The sequence below is a fragment of the Onychostoma macrolepis genome, chromosome 12 (assembly GCF_012432095.1).
Source record: "Onychostoma macrolepis isolate SWU-2019 chromosome 12, ASM1243209v1, whole genome shotgun sequence".
In the NCBI taxonomy this organism is placed as follows: domain Eukaryota; kingdom Metazoa; phylum Chordata; class Actinopteri; order Cypriniformes; family Cyprinidae; genus Onychostoma; species Onychostoma macrolepis.
In genome coordinates this window covers 7716023-7735677 of record NC_081166.1, presented here as the reverse complement: position 1 = coordinate 7735677, position 19655 = coordinate 7716023, and the positions used below count along the sequence as shown (strand labels likewise).

Sequence of the window (19655 nt, the reverse complement as noted above, 5' to 3'; positions counted from 1 at the left end):
CGCCACATCTCAGATTATGTTTTGTAGTTTTGTATTTGATAACATTCTGTGGTGGAAATTACATTTTTGAAATAATATGACTGACTTTTTTGTCTTGTTAAGTGTAATTTAAGCATTTGAAAATGATTTAAATTAAATATTTTTAGACAATAAGCACTGAAATGATCATATTATTTTATTAATTTATATTTAGCATAATTCATTTTAAGATTGAAAATCTGCACCTGGTATAGGGTAAAACAAGGCAATTTATATATAAAGGCATTCTAAAAGTAGCATATATATATATATATATAGATATATATATATGTATATTGATGAAGGATGATATCAAATCAACCCCTGGGACATAAAAGTGCCTTAAATTGAAGAAACATCCATCAATTAAAGAATCAGTATTTTTAGGATGTCTTTAAAAAATATTATTATAGGAGTTTTAGACAATTTTTACAGCAGCTGTCCGTAGGTTACAACATTCACGCTGTATATCTGTGTTTTATGTGTTATGGCAAGTCTTTCCAGTGTTTCCAATGTTTATTTAAAGAACTTACCAAGTTACCCAAGGAAAACAGTGACTTTTGACCATTCAATCTCGTTTTATTGAAAAATGAAATAAAATAGCATGTACAATAATAATTACAATAATTATAATAATAACAACAATAATATTAATCATAATATAAAAATCTGTACATTCCATTGTTTTCTTTCAGTACAATAGGGAAGACTGATACAAAAACGACTGCATAAAGTATGGGGATATTTACAACAGAGAGAAAGAAACGCTGCCTATAGACCCACATTCATTGATAGGAACATTTTCTTCGAACGAGCCAACAGTAGCCCGGTGAGAACCAGGTGCACTGCGTATTTGGCTGTTCGTCAAGTGACTCTTGAAAAATGACATGGCAAAAAAAAAAAAAGCTATGGATGACAAAGCATTGATTGCAATTTATACTCTTTTGTACGTTTAACACAGCTGCATAACATGCAGTATTTTCAAAATAAATATCCCCTAATTTTATTGTCTCCTTTTATAGAGCTTTCCGGAGAACATGCTCTAGTGGCTGTTTTACATTAATTCAGGTATTTAAGAAAAAGCAAGGGTGAGAGGAGACACGTTAGACATCACAATCAAACGTCAAGTGATATCTCAGGAGCACATTTTGTGTGCAAGTGCGGTTCTGAGCTCAGATTCTGTGTTCTGATTGTCATTGGATCACAGTACCATGATCTCAGTCTACATACCCAGTCCTTGGTACACCTGCCAAACAAGTCATTAGGGTTGTATTGCAGTTTGTCAGGCAAGACAAGAGGTTAGAGTTGATTGAGAAATAATTAATTATTAGAGAGGTTTAAAGTCAGAAGGGAGAGTGGATTCTGTTTTCTGTCCCGTTTCTTTCCTCCAATAGAACCCAAACCGTTCGGCCAATATACACTCACGCAGCCTGTAAATGAAACTATAAGTAATCCATGCAAATAGAACCTTAAATCTAAAGGTTTTCTAGCAACATTTTCCAACCCAAACACTCATGTAGCACTAAACTACAGTAACACTGAAGTTATGGGATGGAAAGGAGGGTTTGAAAATAAGGTAGGCTAACCTGTAGCTCTTATTTCCAATGGGCTTTGTTATTCGTAGTCTTTGTCTTATACACATTTGGCTTTGAATAAGAAAATAATCAATACAAATAAACCATATATGTGCGTAAGCAAACAAAAACCATTTCTTTTCACTTACAAATATATATATTTTTTTACTCCACGTCATGACTTGTCTTATTATCCTATCTAATAAAAGAATTTGATGCATTCTTTATGAAAGATCATTTTGAATACTCTTTGGTTTAAGTCTAAAACTCTATAATATGCAACATAGCAGCACTTGTAGAAAGACATTCATTAACACGTTCACTCTCTTTGTCCATGCGGACATGACGACTGCGATTCTCATTCTGATACTGATCTAAAGACCCTGTCCGATATATATATCGCAATAAACAGGCATGTTCCTGTGCATTTCTCCATTCAGATAACCTGAAATGCACTATAGAGGGCTTCCAACTTAATGTCTTTTTTTTTTTTTAAAAAGCAGACACTAAGTTGTCTGTATTCCCAAAGAGAGGTTACCCACCTAAGCCCCCTACAAGATTGTTCCAGAAATACCCAAAGCCTCACACGAAGGCCAGTGGATTTAAATAGAAAGGAAACGAGGAGATGATGGAATAATTAACTAGATGGTAGGAACAGGACATTTTAATGATACTTAAGACTTTGACTAACACTCCTGGCTGCCTTTTTTTTTCTGATTTGTATAATGCTATTTCTAAGAACTATTATTATTTTTATTTTAATATTGTTAATATTAAACACTTGTTTTATTTTTTGTAGCTATTCAAAATGCCTAATGTAAAATTTCAGAATTTTCCACAATATTATCAACTTTGGTAGCAGCATGAGTAAATGGCTGAATGAAAATATTGGTCTGAGCTCGAATCATTCTTACACCGTTGGACAACTGCACATGGACACATGCCTGCTCATTTTCAAGTTTTGCCAACCAGTTACATCCTCTCGGCTTCATGTCATTCAGAAGCAACGGTCTTAAAAGGTAGTGTCACCTAAATGGGGAACTCTCTCTCTCTCTCTCTCTCCTCCTCCTCCTCCCTTGATGTGCATTCTTCATTAGCTGTGCAGTGCCTCTATGCTGTGTTTTATTTAACCATGCATACTCGTAAGAACACTCTTGTACAGTTTCTCTGTCGATTCCTCCTCGTAACTGTACCGTTAGCTTGAGTTTGCCTCGCTGAGGGGCTCAGTTCAGCTCAATGTGCCTGTATGAAGAGGTGTCTGTAAAACCTTTCCGCTAGTTCTGCACAGTCATATTTCAGATTCCCGCCGTAGAGGCCGCGGTTCTAAGGGAACAGTGGCCTGGCTGTGGTCAGAGTCTGAGCTAGTGTCTGTGTTTGTCCCTCCAGGGCCCAGGCTGTCCCCAGTCCCTTCCTCTTTCTCCTCTTTGTTTGAAAGGGCCACCTCGTTCTCATAGCAAAAAGAATTCGAGTTGGATAGGATATATTTTTTCTCAGCAAGGTCCCTCGCGCTGCACAGGGGGGTACTGGGCACTTCGTAGGTCTTGTGAAAGCGAGAGTAGTCTACTTTGTAATAGTTTTTCTCCTCAAAGAGGACGGGCTCAAATCGGTGTCCCCACAGGATCTCACTGGCCACATAGGAGCTTCGGCACTGAGTGGTCATGGCCGTAGCCTCCACCATGCCCTCCAGGATAACTACGATTTCAAAGTCAGAGTTCTCCATTTCCTGTTTGCTCATGTCATAGAAAGGGCTGTCCTCGTCGATCTCATGGACGATGGTGATCGGTGACACCAAGAAGATGCGGTCAATACCACTGTCAAAGCCCACGTCGATGTCCATCTGGTCTAGAGGGATAAACTCTCCTTCAGCTGTGGTGCGAGATCTAAGGAGCTGAGCTCGAACGTGGGCCTCTACCAGGTGGCTTTTGCGTAAGTTGCCCACCCTCCACATCAGACACAGCTTATTGTCCCTCATGGCCACCGTAGCATTGTGGCTGAACACCAGAGTCTCGTTCCGCTTCTTGGGCTTTGCCATCTTAGCCATGACAGCACCGATGATGAAGGCGTCAATGATGCAGCCGACTATGCTCTGAAATACAACCATGAACACCGCGATGGGGCACTCGTCTGTAACATAGCGATAACCGTAGCCGATAGTGGTCTGTGTCTCGATCGAGAAGAGAAAGGCAGCCGTGAAGGTGCTGACGTTGGAGACACACTTGGGCCCGTCATTCTCCAGGTCTCCGTGGAATATTGCAACCAGCCAGAAGATACATCCGAAAAACAGCCACGACAGTAGGAAGGCCAAGCAGAAGATAACGAACATCCATCGCCAGCGAATGTCCACGCACGTGGTGAAGATGTCGGCCAGGTAGCGCTGGCTCTTCTCGCTGACGTTGATGAACTGCACGTTGCAGTGTCCGTCTTTCTTGACAAACCTGCTCTGGGTCTGGTGACGGGTATGGACTTTACCCTTCCCGTTACCGTACCCATTTGGCACCGCAGCAGTGGCCAACTTCATACCGTCCTCCTCTGATGACACGATGCTGTAGCGGTTGGCCCGCACACTTCCCATCACCTCAGTCTGGGAGGTCTGTGCTGTTTCTGCTTTGGAAAACAGTCTTAGTTTCTGGAAAAAGCGTTGGAGAAACAGTTTTGAAACACTCACGGGGACCAACACAAGCAGGAAATGGGTTTGTTCAGAGCCGGACGCAGGAGGCGTCTCTTTGCTCCAGTTGGACCTTTGATTGACAGAGAGGGCCAAGGATGGGGCGATCACTCGGTTCTCATCTGCTCTGGTGATATCATTGATCAAATGTCCTATCAGAAACAAGAAACAAGATACACGTTAACATTAATTGGCTGAGACTGTAAACCTCAACATTCTCTTAACATGAACATTCACGGAACTGAATTTTTGGATCTAACAGCACACGAATCTCCGAGACCAAATGTGATGCACATAATTCTCATGCAAGTCTCAGCTTGAACTGATAAATTTGTACACTGATTATATCATAATGTTAACATTTCCCTCTGAATTTAGTATCACATGAAACAATACTAACTTTGATGCATGGTATGTGCTTAATCAAAAACTCATACTTTGAAACTTTAGAGCACCCTGACCATTCCTTTCAGACTTAGGAAGAAAAAAAACAAAACAGCAGTGTTAGCCAACGAGATTTCACTCAAAATGGACAAAGTAACAGAACCCAAGTTGAACTTCTCTAAATCATCAGTGAGGCCGTGAAGTAAATAGTTTCTTGTTTGAATAAAATATTTTTTTCAACTAATTTTCTTTATTATGGATCATCAGTTATATTGTCCATATGCTGAGGAAGATAATTCTTCATTTCACTAATTTTTCTTGTGTTTTTATATCGTCAATTTCAATCTCAGTCAACAACACCTGTTTCAATTTATTTTAGTCAAAAATGTATTTCTTGAATACAATGACATTTTACCAGGCAGTGCACCACACCACTAGATATTGCCATGCCAACCTGTCTGTTTATGCTTTCTCCCATACAGTGGAATTGCCCACAGGACCATTAATAATACCCGTTTTCACATACTGTGCTAATCAGGGTATGGGTGAATGGAAAATTTTTTGTTCAGTCATGTATATCTATTACCTATGCACTAATTTAAATTGGCAAAAACTCATCTATAACCAACAGTGGGTTCTTGAGAGCTCTTTACAGTATTACAGTACAGTTTACCTTTACAGTATCCTCTGTATATTTAACATGTTATCTATTTTTAGTGTACTGAACAATAATAAAATGCTTTTAAAGAGTGTCTCACATGATATTCACAAATCATCACAAAAAGGTCATCACAGGTATTCCAGGTAAAAAGCTGAAACATCTGATCTCTTCCATGAAAGTACAGCGCTATAAAATAAGACCTGTTCCCTAAAGGATTTTTGACATTTTAAGAGTCAAACAAGGAAAGAGAACTTTAGTCGATGGAGAACAGCATGCATTCTGATCAAATTTGTTCTTGCGTCCAACCTCTTCAAATACTGTCTCAAAATACATAGCATTCTGAACTATTGCTTAAACATCAGCAAAGGTAAAAACAAGCTAAGACTGGTTTGCAGCAGGGTGCAGAGCAGGGACTAAGACGAGGCTTGTTGACTTGAGAGCTTGTCCTCTGGGACCTCATCTTCTCTCTCAGCAGTATAATGACAGCCCTGTGACAATTCCCCGGGGAGGGCTAAAACACTACTCATTAAAGCTCCTATTCTGCCCTCAATGTTCTTAGCAACCATAACTGAAAAGAAAGGTCCCTTTTTATCTTATTTAGCAGATGCACGAAACAGAGAAGGATTTGAGAGAGAAAAGGACAGCAAGCGAGTAAGACGGAAAGAACCGGAGAAAATTTGTATTTAAACAGAAATTACTTTTTATTATATATACTAGTAAGGACATTTCTGCCATCTAAAAACAAAAGTAAGCTGTTTATTTTCTTTTGGTTTTACTAAAGACATGTTTTTCACATGTGGCCCCACAGACATTCAGATAAAGAGCAGGTTGATAGATGCCATTATTTCTAACGTGAAACATAATATGACAGTGTTTATATCTAGGAAAGATGTTTATTTTGATGGCTTGGACCAGTGAGGACCAATGGAAAATGTTACATAAAAGTCTACATTCTTTTGAGTGATCTAACTAGGATTAATATTCCTAAAATATGGTTGCATATTTTAGGGAAATTCCTTTTGCCCTATTATCACATTTAACGGTTTACACTATGTGGTGTGCATAGACCTGACAAACAAGCTAAGCACCAATTTAGCTGCCAATTGAAAGTCTCTGAGTGTTTAGGGCAGAAAAGACGATCTGCGCGTCTGTCAGCCGACTGACGCCTGACAACTGCTGAGCACAGCTGTGCTCCAAATATATTAGACAAGTTAGCCACTTTGAGTTAAATAGAATAGACAACTAAGAACAATACTAGGCTGTATAATATTTAACCTCACGTGTTGCATGCAACAATACAAATAATGCAGTACTAAATGTTCCTTTTATAAGGCAAATCGGTCACGCGGAGAAGTAACGTTATATGGAGGTGTCAACAGGTGCTGGGGGAAAAGACATTCCCGTCATCTTTTTTCACAGTTTCTTTATTTTGAATGACTATTTAATAGCCTACATGCATAAAGTAATGCTGGATGCTGTGTCACCTTGTGCATTTGTCTTCAGAGAAAATAAAAAAATCAAACAGGCTATTGAACACATTCACACGTTTCATTGAGAGTCAGACATACATTTTCATAAATAACTCGTTACCATCCCATCAGAATAATCGCTTAGACAGCAATAATATTAAATGGAGCTCAAACTGAGACTGTCTGATTAAGTGATCTGCTTCTCGTTTTTTTTAACTGATATCATGTGTCTGCTATAAACTTTGAAAGTAGAGCTCAACAATGTTCTCAAACTATGCTTAGAATATCTGCTATCAAAAATCAAATATAATCGAGAACTCCACTAAGTCTCTCGTGCACTGAAAGAGCAACATCTGAGCCACAGTATTCACAAAATGTATAGCACAAAACATTTCATATCGTCAAACAGTACGAGTTTATTTACAGTTGCATAAAATATGTCGGCAAATATATGTGCGACCTTACCTAGTCATTTGTAAATGAACACGAAAAAGTTCTCATTTATAAAAATATCCCACGAATGGTTTTACTATCCACACTGTCTTCTCATTGATCTTGTTCTCTCCACGCAACGTATTAATAGTGTTCGATATGAAGCATGAGAACAAAAATCTCCACGTTTCTCCTGTTGTTTGCGGCGTGCGGTAACTCATGTGCTGTTTCTTCTAGGCTTCAAACCCATTTAAACAAGACGCAACAGCTAGCCACGCCCCCTCTCTGAAAACCGCCAATCCGATGAGAGAGGGAGAGTTTCACGCGCGGATAAAACATTCTTCCTCAGTGGAGAGCAAGTGAAATGCGGACCCACAGCGGCTTGAAAATTAAGGCTTGAATCCCCCCGAAGGAAGCCAAAACAAAAGCTTGTGGGTGTCTAAAAGTATGTATTCTTTCATAAGTATGCATATGTGTCAGCAGAGTTTTCAAACAACCTTTTCACCACAGTGACATTACAAGTTAGTCAAAATGAGCTGACAAACACGCCGCGTTCGCCTGAGGAGGTAACCATAGCAACAGTTCGATTTTTCTCACTGTCTTAAGTTCGACAAAATATACGGTCAAAAGCTGTTTACAAGTAATAAATATAATCGCAAAGTGATTTAAAACGAAGAGTCTCGCCCAGTTTGTTCTTGTGAACATTTCTAACTGAAAAGTAAAGTAACGTTACGCTGAAAAAATATTGTGTAATTCTCACACTGACCTCAGATATTTAACTGAGTAATACGGCCAGTGTTAAAGAATGAACATTTCCTGAAACGACCATTTCCTGAAATAATATAGATTTTAAAGCTTAGTTTGTGGTTTGATGGTAAAGTTATTTCTTTTCAACACACATACTATAGGAATCACACATTATATGTTTCATTTGTTGATAGTGAGTCCAAAGTCGATGTGAACGTCATTTTATCAGGCTACAGATAATTCTATATAAAGATATTTTGTTTCAATAAACAAATGCTGTATAAAATAATTTAACGTGAAATACTGTTGTGGCCTTTAGTCTGAGGATATGCCATTGACAGAAAACGGTGAAGTCATACAGTCTGGAAACGTGCTATTTTGGATTTTGCTATAATGAAATATCAACAAATAGTATAGGATCCGTTGTTTGCATTTCCACAGCACTTCTCTGAATTTATTCAGATATTGTTTGTCTTCCAGCATCTTATATAATGACTTTGCATTGTGTTGTTGGGAATCAGTAATTCAAGACCATTGTGAAAGATAATGATCATTTATTGTTCAATCAGAGGAATGTTTTTCCTTCTCTTTATAAGTGGTCCAATGAAAACCCAGCAGTAAGTATTCCACAGGCCTTTGCCCTTCCCGGCTGCTGCGTGTCACACACTGCTTACTTATCATAACTAATGAGCCGTGTTAAACTTTTATTTGTGAAGCTGTTGCAAAGTGCTTATTTTAGTTACTTTCTTGTTCAAGTCTATAAATAATCCAGACTATTTATAGGCCAAACGTGGTGCATGAGCTGTCCGGCCTCTGTTTACCTTTCAGCCTAATTTGAGGCCATGCTTGGACAGCACTGCATCCAACCACAAGGTGGAGGGCTGGAGACTTCACTTTCTGAGGAAAACCTCCTGGGATCCAGCAGTTTTATTTACTGTAGTAGACATATGTTTTTTGTTAATATCTCTGAGACCATACATGCCACTGTTTTGAGTCCTGGTCTGTTTTGAAGAGGACATCCTGAACGTTTTTGTCATGCCAAATTATTGGATGTGGTCAATGGGATAACATCAGTGTATGGTTTAATAATTTAAAAATGTGATTTTATATATATATATATATATATATATATATATATATATATATATATATATAGCAGCTGTAATTTAATCAAATAAACATTTATTTAAAAAATATTTTTTATATATACATAAACTGTTTAATATATTATAGCATAAATATTAAAATATATTAATTTATAGTAAAATATGATGTCAATATTTTAGTTGCCAGAGGAGATGTTTAGTTTGGTTGCCGGAGGAGAGGAGAGGTCTTTCAACAGTCATACATTGCACAATGAAATCTAATCACTCATTTATCAACCTTTAGATTGTCCTTAAGGGAATTGGATGCATGCTGTGTAAATATTGAAAATTACCACTGGGGCTCTGTTTCCAAAAGATTTTATTAGTTGTTTGGACGGAAAGGTTAACCACTCTGCAAAATAAGGTGGAACAGTGTTCTGCACTTACTCAGCTAATGCCAAAGAGACACACTGACTGACCACAGTTTGGTCCGGTTAACGTCACTGTCATTATAATTGATCCATTGCCTCTTATGTAGGTTGAAGGTTTGGGTTCATAATTTAATCAAGGAGGACCTTTTTTACATCTCGGGATATCAAAGAACCTTCAAGGTCATGTAAGAAGAGACTGTAATGTCCATCAAATCTGTGACATCAGTGATAAAGTGGTATAAAGTGATACTGAGTTTGTGCAAGACTGCTTAATGCCACAGATATATATATATATATAAATAAAATACTAATTAAACAAAACTTTTATATTATTTTGAATTTAGTGCTCTAACTGGATTCTCATCAAAGCCAAAGTGCCTACAGGGCTTTAATGTGATATTCCAGTACTAGTCCAGCATACTGTCTGTGTTAGAAGGGCTTTTTAAGATCTTCCTGCTAACTGACAGCACACCTTTATGTCTAAATCTAACTATAAGTGCGCTAGGCTATTTCTTACGATAGTGATACCCTTTGAGGAAGCCTGATTTCAAAATGCTATAGCAGAGCCAGGATGTATCAAGTCTACTGTTATAGCTTGTGTTCTTGGACAGCACTGCTGGTGGATGCTTTTTCTGCCTCAAGACTATTCCCATTAACCAATTCCACAGCTGCCGTTGGAGAACTTATGTGGAGTGGTTTGTGTTTTGGCTGTTGAGAGCACTTCTTTAGGTCATACTCCTCTGCGCTTAATTCTGGGACCAGGACTTTAACTGTGTGGTTGAACAGGGCGTAGTCCACTCTGTAGTTCCTGCGGGTGACCCTGATCATCTCCTGAAAGTGCTGGCCCCACAGAATCTCACTTGGAGTGTAGGATGTGCGTGTCTGGTGAAGGATGCCTGTGCAGTCGTCAGTATAGGTGAAAGAGACCACCAGCTCAAAGTTCTCCTTCCTCAGGTCCTTCAAGCTCACCTTGTATAGAGGACTGCCAGGGCTGATTTTATGAACTATGGTTGTTGGGGTGGCCAGGAGGATGTTGTTCTCTTCAATGTTGAGGTCTTTGTATGTAACGTTAACTTTTCCTGTGCTGTGTGCCAGGTGCCGTACCAGCTGTGCATGAGCTGTACCTTCTACCATGTGGTTCCTTCTGAAGTCCCCGACCCGCCACGACAGGCATAGGTGACTGTCACGTAAGCTGATCACCGCACAGTTGCTGAATCCAACCGTTTGGGCTCTCTTACGGGCAGATGCCATCTTGGCGACTGCGATGCCGATGACAAAAGTGTCAATGAAGACACTGATGACATCTTGGATGGTAACTACAATGATGGCGATCATGCAGTTCTCAGACATCCCCCGAAAGCCATAACCAATGGTGGTCTGGGTTTCTAATGAGAATAGAAATGCAGCTGTAAAACTTCGAACCTCATAAACACATGGCTCATTTTTGAGATCTTTCATATCGCCGTGGGTCAATGCAATGATCCAGAACAAAATTCCAAAAAAGAGCCATGATAAAATGTAGGAGAGGGCAAATGTCAAGAACATGACCCTCCAGCGGATCTCCACCAGGGTGGTGAAGATGTCAGTGATCCAGAGAAGCCACTCCTCTGGAACGTGCCGCACAACCATGTTACAGCTCCCATCTTTTTTCACGTATCTTTTCTTCTTGGAGTAATAGTCGTCGTCTGTAAGCACACTAGGATTTTTGTCACTGCACTTCACTCCGGAATACTGTACTGTACCCGAGTTCATGCTGCCTCAGTCTAGAGAAGAGAGAAATGCACAGTCAGATTCAAAGGTACCCGTAATACTGCACTTAATTTTATACATGCATGCACTGTTGCATCTTGAATAGACAGACAGATTTCTACATCCATGCAATAAAAAAAAAAAAAGCTGCAAAAAAAGAAAAGTCTGTACGGATATAGAACGGGTTTGACAGATTTTAAATGATTTTTGTGGCTGACCAGAGAAATGGTGAGCAACAAACACTTTTTTTTTTTTTGTCATAAGATCATGAGAAAACAACTTTGTTATGCTGAGAAAATAAGACAGAAAGAAATAAAGCATGGCCCCTCAGGGTGTCCATAAATCTTATCACAAACGATAAATCAATATACAAGGACATTAACAGGACATTGACAGAAATCTTAATGATGCCTTTTGAGGATTTGCCAGTACTGTAGATGTATGATAAGTCTTACAGTGCTTACACAAAACACAGTTACAAAAACACATGGTTGCTTGGTGAACTATTTCTTTGCAGAGTTTTATTTACGCTAAACACATCCTTGTTTGTGACAGTAACTGTTATGGTGGCATTTGTATTGTAATGTTGTAATCAGAAGTCATTTTATACATACATACATATATATACACACACACACATACATATATACATACATAATATATAAATATATTAATATGTATTTTGTGAAATAGCTTGATTTTTCAAGTGGCTTAAGGTCGAAGGTTGGCTTTTTGTTTGTTTTGGTTTATCAGTAAACACTGAATCATATTATCTTGTAAAGTGTGGCTTGAATTGGTTGTTTTTGTTGATATAAGAAGTAAAATGTCTTACCCACAGTGTGGTATTGTGTTTTAGTACATTGCTGCTAAATGTAGTAATTGCAAACCTTTACGAGAACATATTTTGTAAACACCACCATACTTTGTCTCTTGGTCATAAGTGCAACAGATTGTGTTAGGGCCAACTTTAAGGCTGTTTTAGCCTGGGTGGTGATGTGTGGAACAAGAAAAGAGTTGCGGTCAGTGGCTTGGCCATTTTATGGAGATGACTTAACACAAGCTTAACTTGGGGACACCATATGGAATGCTGGACCAGAACAGAGACCGGATCTTTTGACATAATCCACATTGTGCCCAGCTTAAGAGTCTAAAGTCTGGGTGTCAGTGTCAGAAGGGGAAGGGAAAAAGAAGAATCTCACTGAAAGATAAAATGTGGCTTTACGGATTAGACATTGTTAAATACATATTACATGCATGTAGTTCTATAGAACAGCAGCTGACAGATGCCTTCCCCTCTCGTCTCAAGTCAAGACGTGTTACTCTATATTTTCCCTGTAAAGAAATACAAGCTATAACGTATTAAAATGCTTGCACAGAATTTAGTTATGCAAACAGATGTTCTGGAACAGGTCTAGACACCTCATGGCCCGTGTATAAATGTAGACCGTTCTGTCTGTTTTTGAACATCATTTGTGTCAACACTAAACAGAAACACGACATTGTGGACTTTCCCCTCTTGATCAGGGTGATGTACAGGCTTTTGTTTGCAGTTTAACGCACGAGCGCAAACACAAACACCCAGGCATATAAAACGCACACATTACATTTGTGAATGAAAGGCAGTGTTAATACATATTTGCTGGTAATGATGACCTAACTAATTTTGCCCATGGTAAAAAAAAAAAATATATAAAAAAAACACAGTGACAACCACATGCTTTCTCACTCACTTTCTTACAGACACTCTTGCACGCTTAACCACATAGACGCACAGAAATTATGAAATTTTCCACACTACCATAATAGGAACGTCTGTGTTCAACATGGAACGGATTGTGAACAGATACTTATAATTACTCCTCACGCACTTCATGTTCCATGTCTTAGCATGAATTCCTGGCGTCTTTGATTTAAATTTGTCCCTGTCCTTTATCAAAGGATTTACTTCCAGCTGAGTACTGGAAACATAGCCTCCATCCAAATGAACACCGCATAAATGGAGTGTTTTTCAGTGTTAAGGGAACACACTATTTTAGATGAGGAATTCAGTTTCCATTGTCACTTTCCTGTGTGGTGTGTACATTTCCAAGTATAAAACAAATGAATGAAATGCTGGCATGTTCCCTTGAAAGTATTGTTGTCTGGGGGCCATGTGACCTTCAACTCAACCGGCTTCAGCATTTTCTTGCTGCTTTTTAATTTGTATTTACCGTCAGTGAAAAAAATCTTGCCGATCATTGGAATTATCTTACTTGTGTTTATCTCTGTTACTTGTCTATGTACACTTACCGACGAATAGGCCATACTGTGGGAATAATAGGAAGTAATAGAAAGAAGAAGAAGAGAGAGATTGTTCTATATTTTTTCCAGTGGTTGATTTTTTTTTTGTCAAAACTTTATTCATGTGTTTCATCAGAATTTTTGTCGGATGTTGGTTTGACTGGTACGTTTTGGCTTCCCAGTTCTATTTTAAGATGGCAATCTGGGAATGTTTATCATTGGTAATTCTTCTTTTTTTTTTTTTTTCAGAGTTCCCTTTGCCCAGTGTCAATACAGTTTATCATAATAGATTGGTTGCCTGGAGATGCAAACCTCAATGCAACAAACCATTGTAATCTTTCCAGTTTGTGGGATTCTTAGAAACGTAACCGCATTGTGTAGCAGTTGTGCATAGAGAAATCTAATATCTTCAATTCTCAGTTGCCTTAATTCTCAGTTGCCTTTTTTAGTTCCTTTCTCTTGATAAGTTTGGCTTTGGTTGCTGAGTAATTCTTACATGTGCTTATATGAAATTTACTGTAAGTTCTGGGTGTAATTTAGATCTCGTGCTGTTCATTCATCATTGGATGTTTTGTCTCACCTCCACTAATTTTGTGATTTGCTACTGTGAAGCTTTCAAAAAGACTCTTCAGAGACAGATTCTTCAGGAGTGTAGAAATTTACATTTAAGTTGGCATTAAATAATTTCAAACTTAATGCATTTTGCATGTTATTCAAAACAAACAAAACAAATCGTTGTGTTATATCAAAATGTAGTAATCTGCTTTGCCACAACTTTCCTTTTCAGCTGATGTCACCAGTACCTCTTATTTCAATCCCTGACCTCCAACCACCTCCATTCTGGTATGTGCTGTAACGCCCACTTTTCATGATATAATCAGTTCCTGATGGATAAAATAATGTCTTGCCCTACAACTTTTGTCTTGCTGAATATCCACTTTCACTCACAAATACTTTAGATTACGGAAGTACAATTGGTTTTGTATGGCGCTTCACATTGCCAGCGTTCAGCTTTTAAGTTTTAGGAATGCAATTAGTTTTCTGTCGGTTTTCTGTGGTTCCAACTAATATTTACATTTTGGTCAAATTGACTCCTCTTTATTGAATAGCTCACCCAAAACCATTTTTTGAGTAACAAAAATGTATACATTTTGGCACATTTCTCACACAACGCTATGATATGACTTAAGAAAATTGTAGTGCTTGTATAGACTACTTTTATGATACTTCCATGGTGTTTTTGCATCCTTTTTGAAGTTTTAAAGCTTGAGACCAACTTCATTGTAATTAAATCAGTGACTAGGATATTGTTCAGAATTTCTCTGTTTGTGTTTCACAATTGTAGCAAAGATATATGGGTTCGGACCAACATGAGGAATGACCACATAATGTTCATTTTTGGTAAAATATTCCTTAAATGATCTTTGTTCTTCAGAAAACATTTGCTGATTTCCGCACTGATAAAGAGCTGTGTGTTTTCTTACTACAGGGTGAATGGGCTCAGCCAGGATAGCAAGAAGCTGTTATCTGGGTGGAGTCCTGTGCTTTCTCCATTAACCATTAAAGGAAGCATCTCTGAACTGTAACGCCCTGAGAAGGTAAGTGAAAAGGGAATGGAAGCTTCCCAATGGGAGAACCTTTGGCAGTAGACTAATCTTTTAAGGCCAAACCACTGTAAGCATCTTCTTATTGCTACCCCCACCCAGCCATACTGGGCTGCAGGTTCCACTAAGCTAACTGGCTGAACTGGTGTCCATTTCCTCTGGACACAGAGACATGCATGTTTTTGCCAGATTATAGATTGATATTTCTGTAATCATGTGAAATAGTCAGAGTATCATCCAATTATCTTCTCTCGTGAACTGTTGGATACAAACAGAAGAGGCCCTGTGGTTTTTTCTCCAATATTTGTGTGAAAAAACAGTGCAGATTGCCTTATGTTAATGCAATTGCAACTGTGCAACCTCAATTTCCACTATTTATTTGCTATTATATAGTTATTGCTTCAGTCCTTAAATGTGAAACATGTAATTTCTATGCGTCATCCTACCAATGGATACTTAGTTTTCTCCACATATTAAACTAATACAATTTTTTACATTGAAACCTTGAAAAATTACACATTGCACTTCAAGAAAGTGACATTTCATGGCCATTGTGCATGTGACCACCAAAACAGGTTAAAATTTATGATTTAGATTTTTCGGTGTACATTTGCCCAAACTGCTAACCATAAAGCATTGATTGTGTTGAGCCATGGGTTTATATGATAGTAAACTTGAAAGCATGACTACTGACCTGTGAGTTTTACAGTCTGTTTTTAGCACATGTTCCGATGTTTAGAGCATTAGATTTGCTCACAAAGCAGTCTCTGTATCGTGAACATTCCAAATTACACATATCATCAATTCCCGTCATGCCCTATATTTCTTAATGACAATCATCATGCATAAATCCTGTACTGTGTCCCACAAAGAATGTTTGTAAAGACATTTACAATGGCCTCTTTAGATATCTCAATTAGTACTGACTCCAGGGTGATTTTTCACAGTTTAGAGCCCTAAAATAGTTCACCTCAAACATTCTGTCATCATGAGCCCACCTTCACGTTCTTTTTTTTTTAAACCTGCATGACTTTCTTTCTTCTGCAGAATATAAAAGGAAAAATTCTGAAGAATGCCCTGGTTAATTTTCTAATTTTCTGTGCTCCTTTTGCATCCTTTTTTAAACTGGAAAGCGTAAGTCCCTCTTCAGTGTAATTGCATTCAAATGGTCATGCCATGACACAAGGGTAAGTAAATGATGACATACAATACTTTTCATTTTTAGGTGAACTATCCCTTTAATGCACAGTCACAATTTCATATAATGATGAATCAGTTTGTGGTCAAGTTCATGAGGAAACAGAACCAGCTTCTCAAAAACTGCATCTTGCGCTTGCATAAACATTTTCTCAATTACTGTACAGGCCACTTCTTGTGTCAAACACTGTCAATGGAAAGTCACAAAGATTTAAACAAAATGCATACTAAAATGGTGTAATTCTGCCTGTCCTTCAGACGACCGTCTCTCAAGACAAACAAGAAAATCAGATCATGTGGTCAGGTAAAGGATTCCAATGTTTTATCAAATCATTGTGGCACAAGTAAGTGTCTTTGAAAGCTAAACATGCCCCTTCTTTGCTTTGTTTTTTGTTTTGACCTGACCGACACAGTAATTCAGAGATAAATTTCATTGTGTACTAAATAGTGAAATGCTTCCTGCATCAGTGATAGTGTCTCTGGTCTGCAAACTATTTTTGACTGTGAGGGAGCACATTGCTCTGGGTTTAGATGGATCATTAGGAACCCAGTCAATATCATTGCTGAAGGATACTTGTCTAAAGAATTCAGAAATGCAGTTTCTTCAGAAGTGCGACAGGACGTGTTCATACTGCATTGTCTTCTAAATGGACGGCTGTGTATTTTACTCCTTTCAGATTGATTCTTTCACTCACAATCAGCTAAATGGGAAGGTGGTATGCATAAACTGCTCATGTGGGACATATGGCAATGTTCTGAATGTCAAAAGTTCCAGTACAGCTTACCTCTGCTATGTTTCCTGCACTGCTCGAGGGCTTTACAAGACCATTACATGCCCACTTAAAGCAAATAACGTCCATGCAGATACACAGTGTTCAGTCGCACGAAACCACCCGGTATGTGGGGAGCAGAACTTCTTTGCCCTAGGCCCTGTCTCACCCATAATGACCTTCAATTTCTTGGTTCCCAGGAAGTTAGAGGCACTTTATTTGGCTAATGTTTTACCCGTTCCATCACAAGCTCCTGTGGATCAGAGCACCAGACTGTGTTGAGCAAAGTTTAATGTTACGTAAAGCTTTTAATCTGTGCAAAGATCTTGGAAGATGGCACGTGCAAGTGACAGGTGTGGTACACTTGGGTTTATTTTTATTTTTTTTCACAGTCATGTTAGTTAAATCACAAAGATTAAAGAGGAATTGAGATGAGGACTAAGCTGTCACCTTGTAAGGACTTTTCCGCATTACAATACGCATAAAGTGCTACTTTATTTCTAGCATGAGTACTGTGTTAGCCAAGCTCCATTAATCTTTGCCCCGAAGCACACGTCACAGAGATGTTGACATGTTTAATGTCCCTGGAATACGTGACAACAGCACATTGTAAGTTTAAGATTAATCAAAACAAATTAGCATGGAATATTTATGCAACATTGATTTTTGTGATGTGTCAGCTGTTTAGACGTTCCAAGAAAATTCCCTTAGACATACAAGTTGAGCAGCATGCATTAGCGCTTGTAACAAACTCTTAATGACTCATTTCATACATCACTAATTATGTTCGACAAATAATATTTGTGGTTAATTTATAACATGTAAATCTATTTTTAAGTATGAAATGCAGTAGTATACTTCTGTTTTCATACTGTATTCGTACTTATGGATCATTTGAGTCCATTGTTTTCTTAGATTACAGCATGTTCTCTAAGACACTCTTTTGCGCTCCCATTTTAAAGCTTGAAACTTGTCCTCCCTAAAGCAGCTCGAGTGTCACCCATATCCTGACTCAGCCCTTCCTCTAACGCCTTAAAAACTTAGCAGAATAGGTTTATCGCTTCTTACATGCCTCTTTTCTGATCTGTGTCTGACAGCAACAGGAAACAAGGAATACCATTCACTTTTGGGGGGAGGATTTGGGAGGCGGATGACTGATCTTTAGGACTAGACTCAAATTGTTGTCCACCCCGTGTCCTTTAAAAAACCACCCATGCAAACTTAACACTTAAGACTCTGGATCTGCGTAATTTAGGTTTACAATAATTTTAATTTAAGTAATTTGTCATGATCTACAAGCATTGTTCTCACAAATACTGTTACTTCTTCTCACAGGATAGCTGTGATTTGCCATTTCTGGTGAATAAATAAACAGACTGAGAATGTGGATGGTGCCTACCTGCTCTGTTGCTGTTAAAGTGTAGCTTGCTTTGAAGTTTCCACCTGAGTGCAGGGCTGCACACAAACTCCACTGGCTGTAGAGGCTGGATTGGGTAAGTGTGTGTGATAGAGAACCAGCCCACCTGTACCTATGCTGGAGAAAATTCACATGCGCTCTTTGAGTGTGTGACAAGCTTAAAGCCATAGCGACTATGTGTCAAGTGATTTCTTTGAGTGCTTAAGACGTTTTAGTCCAAATAATGATTGCATGTTTATCATGTTACACATGATCACTTTAGCATTCTCTTGTACTGCCAGGATACACAGAGATTTTTAATTCTAAACAAATTTAATTATTATATATGCTTAATCAAAAGTTCAAGTTGCACACATTATACTTTCTTTTAAGCAAAAATTCTAAAGGACCATTCACATCAAGGATGATAACTATAATTGTAAAGTTTTAATAAACGTCCTAATTTTATGAGAAAACAGATATTCACACCAAAGCTATAACAATGACGCAGAGGAACAATATCATTGGAAACACGTTCAGAACTAATTTTCTTTCCCAGCTGGTGAACAATAAAAACATTGACAGCCAATCAAAATCCATCCAAATTTAGAGAGCTAGAGTATTTAAAGTGGCAGACGACATAATTGCAGCATGTACTTATAATAAACAAGACATTATTGTCTATTGGGGTGGGTGCTAATATAGTTATTATAATTATTCTTTGTGTGAATGGGGCTTGATTCATTGGCTTTGTTTGGCTAGCGATTGTTAGCAAAATGGATTACTTGAATTTTGGTCTGTTCCTCACATACCTCTATCATATTGCTTGAGTGCATTTGGAATATAGCAGATGGGTTGTGCGAACTAATTTTATGGTGTTTTTTGGCGTATAAATCATGAAGCACTTTTTGTTGTGTGTTAAAGAGCACTGTAAACATTACGCAAAATATAGAAGAACAAAATCTTGAGTGACATGAGGGTGAGTAACAATTTTTTTAAGTGAACTGTTCCTTTAAGTCCAGTGTAAACATACATGTCAGTATAAACAAGCAACTCATATTTGATTTGAGTACGCACAAATACAAGTAACAAAAATGGCCTAAAGTAAAATAAAACCTGTAACGTGCTCCCAGGAGTGAGGACATGTTGTCACAGTAAACACAGACAGCATATACCTGAACAGCTTTGTGGTC

General features: G+C 38.1%; 2 protein-coding genes and 2 long non-coding RNA genes across 5 annotated transcripts in view; 2 read left to right on the top strand and 2 right to left on the bottom strand.

Annotated features, from left to right (window-relative positions):
* Nucleotides 1-585: 585 nt before the first annotated feature.
* kcnj2a (potassium inwardly rectifying channel subfamily J member 2a) lies at nucleotides 586-7456 on the bottom strand. The gene is made up of 2 exons (XM_058794661.1): nucleotides 7237-7456; nucleotides 586-4409 (listed from the first exon to the last, which is right to left on the bottom strand). The coding sequence occupies exon 2, from the start codon at nucleotides 4162-4164 to the stop codon at nucleotides 2881-2883; it is 1284 nt and encodes a 427-aa protein (XP_058650644.1). The 5' UTR covers nucleotides 4165-4409; nucleotides 7237-7456; the 3' UTR covers nucleotides 586-2880.
* A 60-nt stretch (nucleotides 7457-7516) lies between these two features.
* LOC131551605 (uncharacterized) lies at nucleotides 7517-18455 on the top strand. 2 transcript variants are annotated; one of them, XR_009273797.1, is made up of 4 exons: nucleotides 7517-7648; nucleotides 14283-14338; nucleotides 14841-14896; nucleotides 14985-18455. It is a non-coding gene; the product is annotated as an uncharacterized LOC131551605 (long non-coding RNA). The 2 variants fall into 2 exon arrangements; XR_009273798.1 differs by lacking the exon at nucleotides 7517-7648 and adding an exon at nucleotides 11147-11264.
* Nucleotides 9398-18619, bottom strand: kcnj16a (potassium inwardly rectifying channel subfamily J member 16a). The gene is made up of 2 exons (XM_058794662.1): nucleotides 18466-18619; nucleotides 9398-11229 (listed from the first exon to the last, which is right to left on the bottom strand). Exon 2 carries the CDS (start codon nucleotides 11216-11218, stop codon nucleotides 10055-10057), a length of 1164 nt encoding a protein of 387 aa, XP_058650645.1. The 5' UTR covers nucleotides 11219-11229; nucleotides 18466-18619; the 3' UTR covers nucleotides 9398-10054.
* LOC131551608 (uncharacterized) overlaps nucleotides 18525-19655 on the top strand; it is a 34587-nt gene continuing 33456 nt past the window's right edge. Inside the window, exon 1 of the long non-coding RNA XR_009273803.1 lies at nucleotides 18525-18559. This is a non-coding gene — a long non-coding RNA (uncharacterized LOC131551608). The remainder of the gene's footprint in view (nucleotides 18560-19655) is intronic.